At 36.4% G+C, this 20,830-nt stretch overlaps 3 protein-coding genes across 16 annotated transcripts; 1 reads left to right on the forward strand and 2 right to left on the reverse strand.

The window, feature by feature from the left end:
* Positions 1-321: 321 nt before the first annotated feature.
* Positions 322-3,197, reverse strand: LOC103709038 (co-chaperone protein p23-1). Of its 3 annotated transcripts, none has more exons than XM_039124789.3 (5): positions 3,058-3,197; positions 2,562-2,742; positions 2,326-2,479; positions 2,196-2,224; positions 322-693 (listed from the first exon to the last, which is right to left on the reverse strand). In XM_039124789.3, exons 1-5 carry the CDS (start codon positions 3,060-3,062, stop codon positions 595-597), a joined length of 468 nt encoding a protein of 155 aa, XP_038980717.3. In that variant the 5' UTR covers positions 3,063-3,197; the 3' UTR covers positions 322-594. The 3 variants fall into 3 exon arrangements, with proteins under 3 accessions (XP_038980717.3, XP_038980719.2, XP_038980718.2); XM_039124791.3 differs by having other exon boundaries at positions 322-813; XM_039124790.3 differs by lacking the exon at positions 322-693 and adding an exon at positions 829-1,174.
* Positions 3,198-4,370: 1,173 nt separating this feature from the next.
* On the reverse strand, positions 4,371-8,804 carry LOC113460900 (Ubiquitin carboxyl-terminal hydrolase family protein). Of its 12 annotated transcripts, XR_015968258.2 has the most exons (5): positions 8,676-8,804; positions 6,001-7,822; positions 5,151-5,549; positions 4,809-5,051; positions 4,371-4,692 (listed from the first exon to the last, which is right to left on the reverse strand). XR_015968258.2 is itself a non-coding variant. In XM_039124787.3 (2 exons), the coding sequence occupies exon 2, from the start codon at positions 7,583-7,585 to the stop codon at positions 6,233-6,235; it is 1,353 nt and encodes a 450-aa protein (XP_038980715.3). In that variant the 5' UTR covers positions 7,586-7,822; positions 8,676-8,804; the 3' UTR covers positions 4,371-6,232. The 12 variants fall into 12 exon arrangements, 1 of the variants encoding a protein (XP_038980715.3); XR_015968260.2 differs by lacking the exon at positions 5,151-5,549; XR_015968259.2 differs by lacking the exon at positions 5,151-5,549 and having other exon boundaries at positions 4,800-5,051.
* A 147-nt stretch (positions 8,805-8,951) lies between these two features.
* On the forward strand, positions 8,952-20,273 carry LOC103709036 (Transducin/WD40 repeat-like superfamily protein). Its single transcript, XM_008794191.5, has 16 exons — positions 8,952-9,140; positions 9,259-9,314; positions 9,632-9,793; positions 12,893-13,007; positions 13,118-13,217; positions 13,354-13,533; positions 13,797-13,855; positions 15,281-15,368; positions 15,460-15,535; positions 15,831-15,930; positions 16,975-17,026; positions 18,678-18,815; positions 18,945-19,032; positions 19,138-19,205; positions 19,356-19,450; positions 19,943-20,273. The coding sequence occupies exons 1-14, from the start codon at positions 9,083-9,085 to the stop codon at positions 19,198-19,200; spliced, it is 1,335 nt and encodes a 444-aa protein (XP_008792413.4). The 5' UTR covers positions 8,952-9,082; the 3' UTR covers positions 19,201-19,205; positions 19,356-19,450; positions 19,943-20,273.
* The last annotated feature ends 557 nt before the right edge of the window (positions 20,274-20,830 follow it).

Genomic DNA, 20,830 nt, shown 5'->3' on the forward strand with positions numbered 1-20,830 from the left:
ATTTGTATCGAAAATTCCATGCACTAGTCACATTAAACATTTAGATCATAATTGTAATGACTAAACTTATCGAAGTGTGAGTGTGTGCATCATGGATGGCCTACCTGCTTATCTACATGCACCAAATAGAATCTATGCTACTCATAATTTTAAATGTTTTACATCAAAAAAATAATTTTAAATATGAACGGACTTTTAAATATATCAAGCATTAATCTGCTCATTGGTTAGTCTAAATGTATGCACTGCATAAATATGCACAAATTCTCTAGGGCACATGCATCACATAATATAAGCTTGCGGGCAATTTGGTCAGAAAAATTGAAAAACGACCGATTGTTCCCAAAAAAGAAAATTCATTTTTACAAATATGAGCACCAATTATGCAAAATATGCTTTCAGGTAATGCACATGTAAGCTACAGTTTGAAAATGACAACATTTCAAGGACTCAGAAGTTAAATTCAGGTTACGTTAATTATACAAAAGGTTTCTTCCATGGAGTTTTTTTCCTACATTCTATGAACATGGATTTACACCACTTCATCTAAGGAACTAACAATTTCACGACACGGATCCAACAGAAGCGCCAGCTTCATGTTTTGCAGATGCAATTAAGTTTCAATTTCCTCATTATCTGCTGTAATGGGTTCTCTTTCTGCCTTGGTTTCCTCTTCTTTTTCTTGCTCTTCTTCTGCAAATTCAGAATCACATAACCAAAACAAATGATTATGCATTGGAATTTGAGAAAAAGTTCACAAGTTTCAGCTATTTGTATTTTGATGTCCCTCCTTTGCTAAAAACATTTCAGAAGCTGTCAACAAATAAATGGAAGCAATTTAATTCTTTCGCAAGATTCAATTACTAGTGCTACAGAACCACAACAGTCTATCCTTGTCCAACAATTTCATCAGACAAAAGCAAAATCCATACTTAGGTGACATCCTCCTTGTAACATCGATGAGAACAGGTCAACAGTGGATATGATACGAAACATGCCTTATAGGCCCAAACAAAGTAATAACAAAGGAAAGGAATAATGAACCAACGAAACACAAAACTATAGAAGATTGTTTTACAGTTATATTGAAAGGCGAGAGGATGGTTAGCAAATTCTAGCCTTCCTCATCCTTGGTGTCATCAATGTCAAGATCATCCCGTCCCATATCTGACTTCTGTGGAGTATTCATTTTCTTTAGTTAGCACTTTCAGTATGTAATTGTTAGCACAGGTTACAAAGCAGAGCGAGCGTTATGAAAAACTATTGCCTCAAGCTCAAGCATTTGAAAAATAATGGAATTTGAAGAAATTTGTCTTTTGCACAGAACAAACAATACAAGAACAATAATCTGAAAGAGAGTGGTGAATATGGAATTCTCCTACCAATGTCCATTGATTCCTAAGGAACTACTGCAATCATACAATTTACTGAGGAGAAAATATTGCATTGCTTTTATATGGACCTATCAAAATTCATATAGATTAAGAACATCCATAACACTACTAGCTCAATCCAGAGAGGTTTGTTGCAGATTGTTACATTCAAAGATAAAGAACTAGTACTTCTCCATATTCAACTTGGGATATAATGTCAATAATGCGAACAGTTTATAAGAAGCAACATGTTGAAAAGGTTTGAAACAGACCATACAGACCTTAGGTCCAACATGCTCAAGCAGATTAAACTTGATGGAAATCAGTTGCTTGATACAATATGTATCATGTTATTCCCTTGTATCCCCACTGCCTAATTGATCTCCATGGAAAGGAAGCACTCAAAATTTTCTAAGACTCTGGAAACCAAAAGACCATCATGCTTTCCAATGACATGAAGGCAAAACTGACTGAGGAGATTGAAAATAGAAGTTCTGTATTGTGGACAGAACATTTTGGAAATTCAAAATGACTTAGTCATGAACCCATACTCAATTCTGAAATGGAACATATGACCTCTATGGTCAAGAACAAGTACTAGCATTCAGCACAAAAGCAAGGGCCTCGTGAGTATAGTTGGTTTGAGATGCCACATAAATAAGCAATAACGATCTGCTTAATTAATTCAATGATTTATTCTCTTTTCTTTTCCTCTCTCTTTTTTTTTTTTTTTGAGGAGGGGTGCATATTATTCATAACTTCTATGATTTTATAACTAAATATCTCCTGAAAATTACAAAAGATCATGAGTTTGGAACATACCGAGAAATCCGTGTCATCTTTAGCTTTCTCTGTTAAAAGAGAGACAAAAGACACAAGATCAGTGAAGCAGAATAAGATGTAGAAATAGGAGGTAAAAAAACAAAAACAACCTAAAAACTTTCATCTTTACCATTCTCGTCCTCTTCATCAATCCACTTATCCCAGTCGACTTTCAGGAATGCAGGTGGCTTCCCTTCGTCCTTGAGCAATCGACTCCACCATTTCTTCTCAGCTTTCTTAATTACATACACAATGCTCCTCATCCCAATATTAAATTTGCTCTCCTACAGCATAAGACTAATTCAACTAATGCAATAACTTTCCAAACAAGTAGCTACAAATCTCTGATAACCAAGGTTTCCATACCTTAGTGCTAACTTTATCAAATAACTCGAGATCAACTTCATAGGAAACACCATCTTTGTTTGCAGAAAAACTAAACTTTCCTTCAGGCTCGAGTTTGAGGTTGACATCCTTTGCATCAGGAAGCTCGACTGTGAGGTAGATTTTGTCACACCTCTGGGCCCACTTCACAGTCGGATGCCGGCTATAACATAGAACAAATTCTACAGATAACTATGATAAGAAGACTAACATCATACTACAGTAGTTCAATGCCGAGGAAATTGAGATATTTATTGAATGCTTATCAGTTAAGATCATCAAAAGGTTTCCAATTCATTGCCAATAGCTAATCTATCAGAATTCGAAGACAAATGAACACGAATGTGACCAAGCAAACAGGATGCCTGTATTACATTAATTAATTGAACAATTGGAATAAGACCATGCTAATGGATCAACAGAAGGCCAGTTCTTTCGGAGATTTAGATAGAAAGAGAGATGTTTTGGGGAATCTTACCTCATGTTTGAAGGGAATGAGGAGCTGAGGATGGGAGTATCCGAGAAGAAGTTTGGAGATCGAGAGGAACGCCGAAGGAGGGCGTTACTGTGTGTCCATTTATTTTAGAGGCAGCCGGCCAGAACATCTACGGGGAAGGTGCCCGAAAGTTCTGGAAAAGCGGAGGTCTTTCCGAACCGCATTGACGGCTTGAACGTCGAAATGTCAACGCAAGATTTTGGATTTGGTTGGTTCTCGTGTAAATTTTTTCTACTTTCCATTTCCCCTTGGATCCTATTCTCAGCGAGAACAATCTCGTGATACGATCAACAGGGAAAACTTTCACCCTAGAGGAGTCTACTCTACCCACGTTTGGGGCTGATCAAATTTTATTTAACTTTGAGCTTGGACTCTTGATCCATCAAGATTGATTTCTTTTTTAGCTCAATTCAAAGTTAATTTTGATTAGAGCCGTACATGAGCTTAATTGATTGGTTGGATTGTTCTTATTTGAATTGAAAACGATTTATAATTGAATCAAGATCAATTCAACTTTGAAGTGTAGCCTATTTAAGCTTGATTTGGAGCTTGGTTCAAAGTTGAACTAATTTTCAACTGATTTCAAGAATAAATGAAATATAATGACTAAAGTCTTGATCTAATAACGGATTATCTATGTAATATATAATATTTAAATATAAGTATATATGAGGTTTATCGAGCCAAGTTTGATCGAGTTGGCTCACTTTGGCTTTTGATCGATTGCAAGCCTGTATTGCTGGTTCAAGTTTAATTTGTTTAGCTTGGGATCGAGCTTGATTTGAGATTTTAGTTTGCTTCGAGCCCAATCTGCTTAATTTGTTTGACAGACAGCCCTACTCTCTACAGCATTCTCATGTCACTTTTTGTCTATTTAGTAAGGTTGTAGGATTATGCAGATATTCTTGAGTCGATAAAACCTATAATTGAATTGTGGTACAGAGCCAGATCTTCATGAGTCGATAAACTTTCAGATGTAATAAACTATTGTTCCTACTTGTTTAATTTCATGTGGATTAAAGTGATCAAAGCAATCACCTCGAATGCTTTCTTTGGAGCAACAATAGAGACGGATGGGCAGAAGCCCACATTGATCTCTGTCCACTTCTTCCCCTGTCAATTGCTGTTCTCCAACTCTCAATGACTACTTACCTACACACACCATCCATCTATAGAGATTTTGGTGAACATTGCCGTGCACTTCAGTGCTAGTAGTTTGTCAGTACTCACCGAAACAAAAACGGCCTAGTTTTGTCTGTCTATGTATGATTGTGGGATACAAAAATCTATATTAATAGACAGAAAAAATGCGCACCAGAATTTGATTGCAAGAAGATTGTTCTAACTTATGCAATTGTTTGATCAGCAATGCCTACAGCCAGAGTCCTTTGTGTTAAGACTGTTTCCCTCCATCGAAGTGTATTAAAGAATGACTTCAGCATCATGCTAAATAGGTGGCTGGAAGCACTACTATGGAGTCCAAAATTTAAATCCAAAACCTGTGACGCACTTTGTTCCATGTTTGGGCAAGACTGTCATCAGAACTTCCATCTTGCATATTGCATCAGGATCAGATATTAGATACATCCTCAAGAAGAGCACACACCAGGCCACCACCTATCAGAGGTTGAGAGATTGAAACATCAACACAAACTATAAAATAATATTAATACAAAAGCTGATGCTATTAGACACAAAGAAAGGCAAGGGAAGAAAAATGATACATCAATTACATAGTCTTTTGCATAACTACCAAAACTCATTGCCCTTATTGAACCTTCAATCTGCTGAGGAGCGAACACCCTCTCCCAGAAGCCCATGATCAAATCCTGCATCTTTCCTGGTTTTGGTTGCAAGATCAACCTGCTGGTATTATCATCAGATTTGCGAAGTTGACATCATTATGTATGAGGAAGCCAATAGGCTTGGGTGTGGGAACACTCCACAATGTTGAGCACTGGTGCTGAAGGCTTTACCTATCGATAAAATTGGTAAAACCTTGAGTTCTGCTAAGGAGCAGTAGATACAGGTAGAGAATTGCTTTTGAGCAGTAGATACAGGTAGAGAATGCTCACTAGTAGGCACTACTGGTGTGAAAGCTACATATAGTCTAACATTATTCTCAGGAGCAGCTAGGTTTTGCTCCACTTGTTTCAGAGTTCACAATGTGGATAAGGCTGGGACAACTTGCCCTTGCATTGCAACTCAGGCTAAAAAAAAACAAAGTGCAGCAAGCTCATTGCTCAAGGATCCAGGTTTGAAGATCCGCTGTATTTGACCAATGCTTGCTCATTTAGACTGCATAGCCAACTCCTCTGATTTTGTTTATGTTCTTGTGTTTCTGCAAGCTTGCACTGATCTCTGTTGCTAAAGGCAGCACGAATTGTCAGGAGCTTTATTTACCTTCCTATTTATGTCCTTTCCCTAGTTCGTTTTTTTCTTTGTTGGGTGGGGGGGTACCTGTTGGTGCTTACCTGCGCATATGAGCTCAAAATATTTTTTCCATAGTCTAAAAGGCTAGAGTGCATATGATTCAGAAAGTTAAAACTGCTCAATATGTTAAATACTCGAGAATGAACTCACCAAAACAAAAATCATAGTCTGCATGGTAAGAGGCTAATATCTGGAATGGAGTCCATAGACATGATTATGCACTTGCCAAAAGAAAAATGCTATATATGACAATACTATTTATATGTACTGAATTCATCAATATAAGGAAAATCGAAGATGGACCTAAGAGAGCATGATAAAGCTAAAATGAGGACGATGTTTTTTCCTCATGAACCCCATAGATAAATAGCCAGTTTAATTATATAAAAGAATATCTACAGATCAAATCATCGATAAACTACCTGTAAAATAACATGTGACAAATGCACAAAAGAAAACAGAACCGGTAAAATAGAAATAATATCTGTGTACCTGTTATAAGAAAGTTTTCTGGACTGTCATTTCTTAATTCTGAACAGAAATGACTCATACCATCAGGTGAGGTGAACTTATATAGCTGTAATCATAGGCTACGTAATGTAAAATGTGACAGCCTGCTTGATTCCTGTTTCCAGCTAAGTGCAGAATTAAACAGAGCAGATTACAACTTTCAAAGCCAGAAAATGTATCAAAAATGGCACATGTTCTTAGTAATATAAGTGCATCAATCATGATTATCCTCATCAGATGGGTCTCCCATTTCCCTGAAGATCCCATTAGTGGGTTGTTCATCATGACCTTCCAAGATCGGAATAACCCAATCTCCATCACATGGACCACCTTCTGAGCCATTGCATCTTACCTTATTATATCTTTCTTCAAACTCCTTTAGTGGAGACATTAGCTTAGCATCTCGGCATCCTAGCAATACAAGGTCTAGCATTTTCCTTCGTACTGCATAGACAGGGTTAGGCTCAATCGGACCATTTTTACTGGATGCTTCTCTGAGAAATACAGTCTGAGTGTTCCCTTTGGTAGAGATGTAGAAGATGCCAGGGTGCTTAAGAAGAAGTTCTCTCACATTTACTTCCATCCTAAAATCTCTTCGAAAGTGAGACAGCCTTTCAACCTCAACCATCTTCTCTACTGTTAAGCTCAAGAATTCATGAAGAATACCAACAGCTCGCTTTTCAAAGCGCTGTACATTGCCAACCCGAATAACATCCTTGTTCTCATAAGGTTTCAAGTAAGGGAGCATCTGCCAGTTCTTCAGTTTTTCTCTAAACCCTTTCTCTATCTTAAAACCTGTAGGCAACTGGATTGGAAAAGCATACTTGGTTTCAGCTTCACTCAACCATTTTTCCCTGTACTCTTTCTCCCTCCATTTCTCAACTTCCGCTTCAGCCAAACTTCCATCTTTGGAGATCAATTCTAAAGCATCAGGACTGACTACTTTAAAATCATCTGGATACTTTGGAAGGACCGAATTTCTGAAATCATCCGGCAAACCCAACTCCCTCCTTATAAGCCATAATGCATGGATGTGCAGTGTCCCATTGGCTGACATCATAAGAAGCTTCTTCAACCTCTGAACAGCTGCTGCTTCACATTCTCTAATGACCATGGCTTCCTCTTCGATCAAGTCGGTCATATTTTGGGTCATTTTACAACAAAGGTTCCTCTTAACAGGGTGTGTATATACCTCAAATATATGCGGATACTTCCGAAGAAAAGCACCTATCCCTATGTTCACTCCAGCAATGTGTCTCCATCTTGAAAGCAGTTGCACAGATGTGTAGTGACCCCTCCGTTTTGACAATAACTCATGCACACCAAGAACTAACTTCAACTTCTTTAACTGGTTCATTAGCTTGTCAAGCCTGAGATCTCTTGTTCTGTTCTCTAAACGAGTTTGTGCAGAATCTACTGGTTTCTTCCATCTTCTCTGTAAATTGGAGTTGAATGGACCAAACCAAAACATTTCATTCAATAAAAGGGAAGGAGCACTCTGCAAAATTGTCACTCTAAATGTTCCCAAAGATTTCAGCCTACAAGAATCGCATGTTAATCCCAGCATTTTGGTAATGCAGCTGCAACGAACAACCAAGAAAGAGATCGTATCTGGAAAAATGGCCAAAATACAGTAATTCTCACTACTGATTGAAGAAGACCTTAAGAAGCATGTCAGTCATAACCAAATTTCCAGCTTCTCTCAAGCTCAGAATCAGGACAGACTAATTATCCCATTAGCAGTCTCTTTAACTCAAGCCACTCATGTGCATTTATCAACTTTGTCAGTCTTCACATAAAATTCCTGCAGTAGATATAGCACCATCAGTTCCTTGAGCATAAAAGCTTAATTCTGCACCTAACTCAGCAACCCAGAATTGAAGGTCAAACCCAAAACAGTGCTTGGTTTAGATCAGAGAGGTATTCCATCCTCAACTAAAACTATCAAACACAATTTAAAGAACTGATCTCCATGTTTCATTCCATTAAACAAACTAGTAAGCCATGTTTTAGAAGCCGAACTGTCGATCGAACTGGAAAAGCGACCAAGTTACAATTCACTGGTTCAACCATTAGGAAAATAGGAACTGGATCGCGACATCACTAATTAATCGTAAAAATAATACAAAGATTAACATAACACATGCATATTAAAAAAAATCTAAAGTTTTTTTTTTTTTTTTTTAAATTTCTAGCACTCTCCTAACAACTTTAACCACTCTTTATAATCATTAATCATAAAGCATCGACTATAAAAACCAATGTTAACCATGTGCAATGCCAATGGAACAGACAATCTGTGATTGTGATTCATGGTTGATATCTGCCTATTTTTTCAGAGAGACCAAACAAAACCATAGCATATCTAATAAAAAAAATAACATAAATGAAATTCATAGAATGGAGAGCCGCTCGGAAGGAGCGGGGAGAGAGCATCTAAAAATCCAGCACATAGTCTCACATATAAACTTTTTAAAAAAATAACTCATCTATCAAAAGTTCCATCTTCTAGCGAATTTCTCATTAAAGCAAGCAGGACCAGCCATATAAAGATGTGTGCTGCCTCATAGAGTTTCGATCTTTCTTAGGGTTAAGAACCCCGTGGGGAGAAGGGGGGGGAGGGAGGGGGAAAGTGAGAGAGAGGAGGCGTAACTCACCGGCCACCGCCGTCGTCCGTCGCCCGGCGGTGGATGCTGGAAGAGGAACGGCGACGGTCAGAGGGTTGGGAGAGAGTGGCCGAAACGTTCGCACTGCAGACAGGCCCATTGATATTTCAACCGGCAGATCCGGCCTGTTTTTCAAAACCACGATTGACCCGTTGGTGGGTCGCGTAACTCGCGTTTGAGTTAAGCTGACTCGACCGGGACGGACCACCGATTTCTACGCCGGGGAAGAGTTCGTTATATATATGCTTTTTTTATGAGAGAGTCCGCTATATATTCGAAGCCACTCGGTTGTCTCCTAGAACCCTAATACGCGCGGAGAGCTTTTTAAAATGCGATCATTGTTCGACTACTGAGCGAAGAGAAAAGAGCTTCGTTCCGGTTTCGATCGATCGTGGAGAATGCCGTGCGTTCCTCATCCTGGAGAAGTCACCATCTGCGAGATTAATCGCGATTTGAGTACGAATCTTCCTCTTTTCTTGATTACCTATCGAAAGATTTCTATTTGGATTCTGACCTTTTGTTTCTAATGGAAACAATGATCTATGTTTTTTTCCTTTACCTTTTATTGTTCTAGTTACTGCGGAAATTCTCTCTAATGAGCGAGCCAAGGAGACCTACGGCAAAGTTCTCGTGAGTTCTCTTGAAATCAAACTTCACCACTATGGGATTTTTATCTTATGTTAATAGTATCCATGATTACCATATCATACTTTTGGTAGTATGCTTATTGTGCAGTGACTGAAGTAAAAGATGGTTGTTTCTTTCTTCCCCCCTTTTGTGTTGTTGTGATACAATTTGTAAAGTTTCTTGAATAAATTATTTGTCTATTTTGTTTTGCCACCTGTGGATGATATTTTTATTTTTCTCTAGATTCGTTAGTAGAATAGCATGAGGACTTTACCTGAACAAGTTTAGGTTGGAGCTGAAGTTGGGATTGGCTTTTACAGGGAATTGTATTCAGTCCTATTCCTTTTCAACCGGATCTTCTTCTGCCCAATCAAGAGCAAGTTTCAGAACAGGAACAAAGTGTTGCCATTTCGAGAAGTGCTTTACATGGTTTGAAAGCAAGCATAACTGATTCCTTCAAGCGCATTTTCTTTCCCAATGACGTAAGTTGGTTGCTCATGCAATAGTTATATATCCTAATTGCAACGATCCTTGAGATTCCTAATGATGGATGTGGTATACAAAGATTACTTGATTCTCATGCACATGTTTATGTTCATGCTTCGCTTAAATCGTATTCTTCTCAGGATAATCACCTTATGTAATTAAAATGTCGCTCTTTTTTTATTGTAGTTTTTGTTGTGGGCTCTTTGGGAACTTATTGAAAGATTTTAATACTAAAAGAAGGAAATGGGGCAGAGAAAAAAGTAGTGAAGAAAGAAAATGGGTGTCCTCTTGCACAACCAAAACATTTTAGCAATCAAAATTTTCTTCATCTTTTGATTGAAACAGTCAGAAAAAAATGCAGAGCTAAGCTAATTTTGCCAATTAGTAGTCTTAATTTAAGTGTTTACAGAATGATATCTCAAAATGAGGTCACTGTGGATCTCTAGATAGCTATTTCTTATATATGTGTGTATGGGTTTGTGGACCAGCAGGTTCATCATACTATATTTTTGAAGTCTTGGGCCAATAAGTACTCCTAAATGAAAGGACAATTTAGAGGCAATAGATTTTATACCTCAACGACTTTGTCTTTGAATTTTATCAAGCTACCCTAGATCTATGCAGTTTATAGCTCAGGTCAGAGAGACGTAATTATTAAGGTTCTGCAGTAAACCATCTTGGGTCACATCATTGTTGAAGGTTGATCGAAACCACATGAGGTTGCTGAAGCAAGTTTCAAGCGTGGAACAGAACATAGATTTTCTTCCCTTATCTGCATAAGGTATATATGTGTTGAGAGAGAGAGAGCGAGAGAGAGAGAGAGAGAATGTTGTCAAGAGGATTAGTTGTATCCCAAAAATATTGTGGAGTTAAAAAATTTGTATCTGTTGTGTAAAGTAGGGAAAGTTGTCTTTAGCTAATGTTGAAAATTTGGAAATTGGTTGGGTAAAATTTAATTTGCTTGCAAGATAAAAAGGAAAAACCGAGCTAATATGAAAGGATGAGTTGTTTTGAATTAGTAGAGTTGTTTGCGATTTAACATATTAACAAGATAAAATAGATTGATCACAAAGTAGGATTTGTTTGCATTTTGAATGAGGCTGTAATAAGAGAGGAATACAAAAAATCTTGATGCAGAGAGATATATTCATGGGAGAAAAAAGCATATGTAAGGGTCTTGTGCGGAGTCGGAGGGAATTTAAACATTTTGAGAATCATATATTTGCTAGAACAGGAATAAGTATGGGAGACTAGTAAAGTTCATGGAATTTGGGAATTGAAGATGATAGGGGAGACATACCATTGGAAGTGTTGTGGGGTAGCAATAAGTGACCACTAATTTAGATTAGTCATTGCATTTGTAATTTATTATTTTGAATGTTAAATGTAATAAATAGCATTAGAAGTTGACAGTATGGTATACTATAAAGATATTTTGCATGATATGATTCTTTTCTTTGGCCCTTGAGGGAAATCAAATATTTAGAATGAAATAGGTTTTTTTAAGGCCTGGAGATTTAAAGGAAAAGGGGAATTGCAGTGCTTAAAATTGGATAAGGCACAAGAAACGAAACGATATGTGAAAAAGTTGGTTTTATTGTAGGGGAGGAATCTGACACATCAAAAGATATTAAGGTGGATTTGAAAGTAAAAAAAGGGCATAAATGAGGTGTGCAACAAGGAATCAATCATCTTGTCCTTCTTGCTTCCTTGTGCTTTGGATTGGTTTTTGCTATTTTGGTGGGCATGGATAAATGGCTGTAGCCTCAGTGCCATTTTGGGTCGGATTAAATTTGAATCCTACATAAAATCAAATCCAAAACCAAATCGATCGGTTTTTGTTGGATGTGTATCCAAACTTGAAACTGGTTCAACATAGAAATAGGATGGTTATCACCATTAAACATTTGTAATTGCTTTTGTGAATACTTCTTCACTCATCTCTTATTAGGTACTGCTGCTAATATCAGTACAAATGCACCTCCAAACATTCTACCTGGTGATGCTATTCCTCCTGTCCTGTCTGAAGATTAATTGGCAAGTCCAGGTCTGCAACAAGAAGATAGGTGGTAGTTAGGTCCCATTATACATGATTTAATATAATTGAGATATCCTAGGATTGTAATAAAAGCTTTCCCAGGTCTGCTATTTCTTATCAGCTCTTCCTTACCCTATCCTCCAAAGCCACTTGTTGTCATCTTTACCACCCTCATCTTTTGTGCTCAGTCTCATTATTGCCCAACATTTTGAAGTGGACAATATGGTGGGCCTTGTTGCTATTTTTAAAATACACTTCATGTTGCCAACACATGCATTAACCAGAAAACATTCTAAAAACACTTTTTTTTATTTCAGTCTTTCAACTTCAATTCTTGTTATTTCTTTTTAGTTGCTGCTTCATTCTTTCATGTACTTGAACCTAGAATACACCTGTGGCAATTTATTCATGACTAGGCCTTAATTGCATTTCAAATCTGGATCTTGCAGCAGTTTCAAATCCAAATACTTGAACATTGATGTGATTATTGATCCAGATTATTTTCTTTTTCACTGTCTAATTCTTTTTTTTAAGGAATTACTTTTCACATGATATTACAAGATATCAGTAAGTCCATCTTGGCACTAGGATTGCATTTGGCAAGATTTGAATTGAGTTTGATAGTGCTATCAGCTGTAATTATTCTTTTATGAAACCAAACTTGACTTGATCATGTTTTATAAAACAAATCCTTCAATTTAAATTTGGAACTTCAAGTTTGGATTCAAGATGAGTTATTGACCTTTTGCAATGGTGAAATGTTTTACATGGTTGTAGCATAGATCAGGTAATGCTGGAGGCATTAGATTTTTTGAGCTTAAGGTTTGTGCTCTTGTAATGGATGATTGTCATGATTATTTTACTTTAAGATCTCCACATTGTTACATGCCCGGCTTCTTATATGGTTTTTCTTTTTTGATACACACTTTAAACTATATGTTTTATTTTGTTTTAAGATGATTATGGTCGTTTTAATTATAATTAAAGGATGACTAAAAAATTAATTGATTGTTCTAGAGGACAAGCTTTGCGTTTTTCTTACTAAGTGCTTTTACAGTTGAATATGTTAACAGAAGTTGATATTCAAGGAGTTAGTTGGCATCCACATAAACACTGTCTAGCATTTATATCTGCACCAAATCAAGTCACAGTTCGTGATTATGAGGATTCAGGTAAGTGATTTTTAGCTAGTCCTATGGAAAAGAAGCTTGTAAAGCCTTTTCAAATATGTGCCACAGCAGACTGTGTTAATATTGAAGCTCGTTACTCTTCATGTGTCCAGATGGTAAAGATGCATGTATTTTGACCAGCGAATCTCAAAGAGAGATTAAAACACTTGGATGGAGGCCTAACAGTGGCAAGATGCTCTCTGTTGCATGCAAGTAGGCACATGATTGCTTTATGTGCTTAAAGATATATTTCCATCATATGGTTTAACTATGTTGTACGACATATTTGCTAGAAACCTAGAACCAAGCTGATAATACATTTCAAGCATCTAATTTATGTTCATACCAGGGGTGGAATATGCATTTGGTCAGCATCTTATCCAGGTAATGCAGCACCTGTGAGATCTGGAAATACCTCATCCCTTGGCACTATTTCTAGAGGCGCTGGTGTTCGTTGGATCCTGGTCAACTTTCTTCGAAGCCCAAATGGTGAACAAATAAGTGCACTTTGTTGGGATCCCAATGGAAGATATCCTATTCATCTCTTGAAACTTAGCAGCAAACTTGATATAAATTATATGTCTTCTTTGATTTTCTTGAATTGAAAATTGTAAGCTTGTTCTATAAGCAGAAGTGAAGTAACCTTTCAATGCCCTTATATTAAGATTAATTCGACCTTAACTGCAATCTGGATCCAATGTCGATAAAAGATTTTATCCATATAAAAAGTTCTAATGGTCCAAATCATGATTGTTCATAACTGTGGAGAGTGGTCCCTTGACATATCTTCACATATTTGGCATCGGCCTCATGTGAGAGTTCATCATTTACGATATGGGATGTTTCTCAAGGTATTATCAATAACCCCTTAATTCATTATATTATGCATTCAAATTGTCTTCAACCAATTTTATATTACATATCATGCAGTAGTTAGCTACTTCTTGAAGTTCTACTTCACTAGTATATAAGTCGTTACTTGGTTGTAATGCCATTTGTCTGATTATATATCATATCAAGATGCTCCTATTTTTTAAGGCTAGCAATTTATCTGGCTTTTTATTGATCATCTTGTGATGACAATACTTAACACCTCTACATATCAAGTTCATGGTCTGGTGAGCACACATGGTGAATCTGGACTAGAGTATTTAACAATTAATGTTGGCTAATTCCGATTGGACTGATTGATTCTGCAATAGCATGGTAAAACCTTCTTTGATATTGTTAAGAGATGAACATACTCCTTTCCAGACACTTATCTGCTTATAACAGTGCTTAAGTGCTGTTTGATTATCTGTGATTATCATAAAAATGGATGATCACAAAGCCTGATCTTTGGTAAAGTATACTATATGAAAAACTTAAGAGTGGGATGGCTGTTTTTCATCAGATTCATATTACAAATGTTATAACCTGTCGCCATTTCCCAAACAAGTTTCATGAAAAGCAACAAAACTAGCGATTTAATAAAGCTCATACTTTTTTGATTTTTCATTGCATGAAAGAATCTTTTGGTTCAGACATTTTTCTTCTCAATAGAACTCATAATTTTGGTTTTGTGAAAGGTCATTTTGTAAAACCCAAAAACCAATCAGTCTCGTAGATGCTGTCCTTCATTCATCTAATCCATAACATTTGGAATTTTGTTGTGACACCTTGGAGAAGGCATAACATTTGAATGTCCATGTTAGATATTGAACTCTAGGTTCATGTTGAAATTATGTGTTCAATGACAGTAGAAGCCATATGAAATAAAATGTATTACACGATGCTGCTATCTGACAAAATTTAGTGACTAGAACACCCTAATCATCTTTGTTTCCCAATTCCATAAATTATTGGACTTAATTTCACTTATGGTAAGATATCTTACTTATCTTTGGGTATTGCGTCCTTGGCTAATAGCAATAACTTTCGGTTAGTGAAGAATGTATGGACATCTTTTGGTACAGGATATTGGAAAATCTTGGATAGATCAGCAAAAAGTTTCATTTGTTGATAAGGTTTGCTATCTCAGTACCGGATCTCATACTGGTATGATGCTAGTACAGTGTCGGTTTGCCCAAGTACAGGGGTTGGTTTGGCACCGAGACTCAATACGTTTTTTGTATCAAGTTTTGGTTCGGTATCGGTATGGTACAATATGCCCTGTATGGGGCAGTGCACACCATACGACCAACCTTGGTCGATACTTGTATCCTTGCATCAAATGCCAATTCCTTTCCTAAAATGGCTCTTATCTTTTACTACTTCCAATTTCTGTTGATCCACAGGGGTTGGAACTCCAATTCGACGTGGATTAGGCAGCATATCAATGCTTAAATGGTCACCAAGTGGAGATTATTTTTTGACCACAAAATTGTATGGTCAATTTCCTTTCTTAATTTCTTTTTTTCATGAATTTCTAGCTGATATTAATTTTGGAAATAAATTTAAAACCTTTTTTTTGCAGCGATGGAACATTTTACCTGTGGGAGACCAACACATGGACATCAGAACCTTGGTCTTCAACTAGTGGATATGTTACTGTAAGTAACATGATGGAACACAAAAAGATTCTGATGAGATGTTTTATGGGAAATAAGTGGGTCCTTTTCTATATTTTATTAGGAAACAAAATAAATTTTCGAAGGTGAAGAATTACTTCACAATGTTCAGCTGCTGATATGCAGTTTATTTTACATTGCTAGGGCTCTTTTTTATTAGATTTTCTTGAAACAAGCATCTGGTACACCGTCGGTAACATATTGGAAGGCATTAAGAGTATCATTCAATAAGCATTAAGAATGTGTTACATCTGTCCCTTTTGTATCAATTCACCAGGGAGCTACTTGGGATCCAGAAGGGCGTATGATACTGGTTTCATTCTCTGACTCAGCTACATTAGGTTCAATCCACTTTGCATCAAAGCCTCCTTCATTGGGTATGATATCTAATTTATTTAGTCCCATTAGAAAAGGATATTTTATTTGTTTGGAGGCTTTAGTATATTTTTCCATATAATTTCTGTCTTATAACTAAACAAAGTTATGTCTACTATGGTCTCAGTTGGAAGAATTTCTCCTTTTATACTCTGTTTGACTAAGTTCTTAATCTCTGAGGAAATTCGTTCACTGGTAATTAAAAAAGTTTAGCTTACTCTTGTCATCAATCTCTGTCCTTCGTGATTACACTTGTCTTAATTAAACTGAATGTTTGTGAGTTTTGCTTAATCATCATGATTCAAGCTTCTGTCCCATCAAAATGGTCAGTTGTCAGTTTGGCACATTACTATCATGTTTAGAGGTATTATTATGTGCATTTAAGCATTATTTTTGCGTGATATATGCAGTTATGTTTTCCAATACGTGTATTTTAACGGGCATCCAGTGCCTACAGAATGCACGACTAATGACAGCCAAGCTAGCTGGCACCCATCTGCTCTATCTGATATTCTTCAACCATGCTTATGGTGTAATAGAAATCTTTTGATATAACTTCATTGTATTCTGGATCTATATCATGGATGTTATGCTCTCTTTCTCTCTCTCCTTTATGTTTAACTGTGTTTTATAACTTAATATTCATCGGAATGACATACCTCCTTTTGTACCAAAAAAATGAAATATTTTCCTTACCCTAGTTAATGTACAGCAAGTCATTTAAATCTAGATGTAAATTCTTTGCTTGATCTATGACCTATGATTGTACATGACAGCTGCTTGTATTGTTTTCTTAATTTTTACAACTTCAGTATCTGCTTCACTTCATATGCACCGTATTCAAAAATCAGTAGCTTTTGGGGTTACTTAGTTGCTGTTCTGATTGGCTTCAACATCCTAGTACATTATTATAGTAAAATGACACACTAATATATCCGATCCTCCGTAGCTATAGTTGTTTTGTGTGCTATCATATAATATATTTACTCAGGGTCTTGTTACTGTTAAGGCGGCTGACTATATTCTTATTGTGTTGTTGACCTCAGATGCTCACCTGTTACCAGTTGAATTGCCAGAAATTTCCTCTCTGACTGGCAGGTAATGGTAGTCATACTGCTTTAGTTGATTTTGGTTATGCTATCCCTTAAGCCTCTTCAAATCATATTTCTTGACATATAAAATGAGAACAGTTGATCAATTGAATGTCTAGCCATGTCAATCATTGTTGTGCTGTTGAATTTACCAGCACAACCAAATGACGTGCAATTTTTGTTGCTTTAGATTAATTTGATTTTTCATATTAATTCAAAATTTAACTGTGGTAATTAATGTTCATGTGAATATCTCCTGAATTTTACTAATTTTTAGTGCAAAACCTGGCACCTGAATAACCGTCATAGATACATGAGGGACTTTTTTTTTCACAAGATTTGTGCCTATAAGGAGGATTTGAGTAAAACTCTAGATATACAACTATAAATCATCTTTGTTGAATTATTTTGCATATTATACTTCTCAAAAACTTCAGAAAGATGTTGTCTAAATATGTATTATCCAATGGTGTGTCAGTGTGTCTCAGACAACTTTACATTCCATAACCTTAACCGGAAAGGCTTCTCCCACCTATGTTGGAGTTAGCTTTATGGACTAAGATATATGATTTTACAATCAGTTCACAACCTAATGGCAACCCTCTATCAGTTGTCTATTGCATATAATATGCTTATTGACTGACGGTTGTGTGGCAAAAAATGGGATGATGATCATACTCTTTTAATATCTTCATTTATTTGGGCAATTAGTCTAGTTTGCTACCAGTATTTCTTAAGTTACTAATGTAGATCATGTTGTCTGAACTCTGAAAGAACCACTGATTACTCCTATCTGATGCAATGGATTTTGGTACACAATAGACAACTATGGGATAGAACCTGATCGTTCTTCCATCTCTTGGATATTTTATGTTTTCGCAAGCTAACTCTCTCTGATTGGAGTAATGATGTGTTACTCTGGATGTTGATGTTACTGTATCAAGTGTATACTGATTTATTGCAATAACAGATTATGCTTTACAGATGCCTTTTTATCTGCATAAGAAAAATATATCTTTATTGTTTTATTATATCCCAGCTATATCATCTCCTATTTTTTTAGGATTTGCAGTATTCCCTTATCTGCGTTATATGATATCTGTATCTTGTATTCGTGTTGTTTGTGCTCCATTTACATATGTAAATACACACTTCAATATGTCCAACAGATTTTGTTGAGATTTTATTCAAGATAAATTCTGTAAAATATTGTCATGTATAATTTATCAAAAGACGAAACATTTTGCAAATTTAGTAGGGAATCATGTATGCATATAACAGTTTAGTTAAAACTACCGTCTTCTGAAGATGTTTGTATTCTATTCAATCCATTGCAATTTTCTTTCCTTTTATTTAGAGGTTTCCAATAATTTCATCTAATGGTGCCCTAATAAAATTCATTTTATGGGAAAATACAAATTTGCTTAACCAAATTGTTGAGAAGAAATATTACAAAGCAGAATAGAGGTAAATATGTCCAAGCCATGTTGCTCATAGCCTTTTCCCATAAATTGAATCACTATACCTGATACCCTTGTTTTGTTGACTGCTGTTTTCTAGGATTTCTTATGGTAGTTCTATTTGCATTCAGTTGGCATCCTTGATTATGTTACTTCATGCATCTGATTTCTTTTCCCCATTTTTGGTGCATTTCTCAGCCAGTGCATTGAAAAAATAGCTTTGGATGCCTCTGGCGAGCGATTGGCATTGTCATACAAAGGTGGTGCTGAGATGTACAGTGGTCTTGTTGCAGTATATGACATTAGAAGGGCACCGCTTGTCTTAGCATCATTAGTGTTAGTGCTATCTCATGTCTTCTGCCTGTATTCCTATCCTTTTGGCATCAATTCCATTATTAGTCTTCTGTTGTAATTATCATACCTTGAGTATTTACTAATGAAGGAATTTCCCCTTGAAATATGTAGTGGGTTCATTAGAGGGCCTGGAGAAAAGCCAAAACCACTTGCATTTGCCTTCCATAACAAATTCAAACAGGGGCCACTGCTCTCTGTGGTAAGAAATATTTACAACCCTCTTCCTAAATATTAGGAACAAACTATTTTTGTAAACAGGTACATATACATGAGACATTTTGCCACAATTTAACTATTGATGCAGTGTTGGAGCAGTGGCTGGTGTTGCACATACCCCCTCTTATTTCGATCGCATGTACTTCCTTAACTGTGGTAAATTTCTGTACTCAAGGATGCAAAAGTAGCTAATCGCAGCAAATCAATTTTACATTTCTGGATGGCTAGATTTTACCCTGTATCTTTTATAGATGTACTGAAGTCTTTAAAATTAGATCATCCAAATTTTGTAAACTTTGTTTGCAGCTGCTTTGGTTGTGGATTTGTTACCTGTAATGTAGTTTTGTTGACATGGTACCACAGACTGGATGATCTGAAGTACGATCCGGCAATTGATTCCTGTAAGTTCTCTATCATGAACTGAGTCACATCAATTAGAAAGTAGTTTCTTGGTGTAACTTAAGATCCTTCTTGAACATCTGCATTGAACTTGCCTGGGAAAAATTTAGGTTGCTGAAATAGTTTGTTTCTTTTAATTGTTTGTCTGACTGATCACCCTAGCAAACTTTAGCTGGTGGTGAATTGAAATGCAGTTTACAACTTGCAAATTCATCCCATTGAAATGTCTTAATCCATGTTGATTATTATTTTACTTACCCTTGTATATACAAACCTAGTTAACGTATTAAACTCTTAAGGAAAAATTGCATGCATTTTGAGCGCGAAATTGCATGTATCATATGCAAGGTTATGAAGCCAAACAGTAACCACGAATAATCAAAGCATCAATATTTGGTAGCAAACAAATTTGATTTACAGCTGATTTTTGGTCGATTTGCTTATCATGTTGAAGTTTTATGTCAACATATTTATTTTTTTCCTCTTATGTATAGGTAACTTGAAAAAACGTGAGGACCATTGTGCATGCTATTATGGATCTTCAAGATATGGCTGCCATGCGTTGATGAGTATGGCTTGGAGCAAACTGAGAAAGGGAAGAACAGTTACAAGTCGAGGGATTTTATATTTTTATGTTAGTGTATGTCAGATCTTTGTTACAGGAGAGCGATTTGACATCTTAAGTTGGACAGCCATTGCTACCAGCTGTTGGTTGCCCTTTGAGTGTCTTTTAGAACAAACTCCTGTTGTTGTTAGAGGGTTCTTTTAGATGCTCTATAAAAACAAGAAGTAATAATCTATCTTTTTGGCATTGCTGTTCGACAATTTAAGTACAAAAAATATGCTTCTATGGAGCAGCAGTACTAGTGAGTTCACGAGAGGAAGGTATTTGAAGTTCGGTACCAATTGAAAATAGCTTTGAATTTAGCCAGTAATTTTCTTAGCCAATTACGTTGTCTGGATTGGACATAGGGGATGTTTTGTAGGCTACCAGAGCATAAGCCATTTAGCCTGTAAGATACGAGTGGATCCTACTAGATTCGTGATAAATTTTCTCAATGAGCTTGATCTTGTCTTCCTTTAGACAAACTCATTAAATCAGACAAGTTTTCGAATAATTAATACGGCCTATTGATGACGATAAACAGACTGCCTTGAAGTGTTTCAGGGTAGGGGTGGCAATCAGGTCGGGTCAGGCATAAACAGGTCGGGTCAAATACAGGTCGGGTCAGAAAACTATAAATCTGAATCCGACCTGTTTATTAAACGGGTCAGGAATTGCAAACCTGAACCTGATCTGTTTATTAAACAGGTAACCCGACCCGACCCGTTTAACCTGTTTAATAAACAGGTAACCTGTTTACCCAACCCAACCCGACCTG

The sequence above is a fragment of the Phoenix dactylifera genome, chromosome 8 (genome assembly GCF_051530095.1).
Source record: "Phoenix dactylifera cultivar Ajwa chromosome 8, Ajwa_hap1_PhDact_Kaust_v1.1, whole genome shotgun sequence".
Taxonomy (NCBI): Eukaryota; Viridiplantae; Streptophyta; class Magnoliopsida; order Arecales; family Arecaceae; genus Phoenix; species Phoenix dactylifera.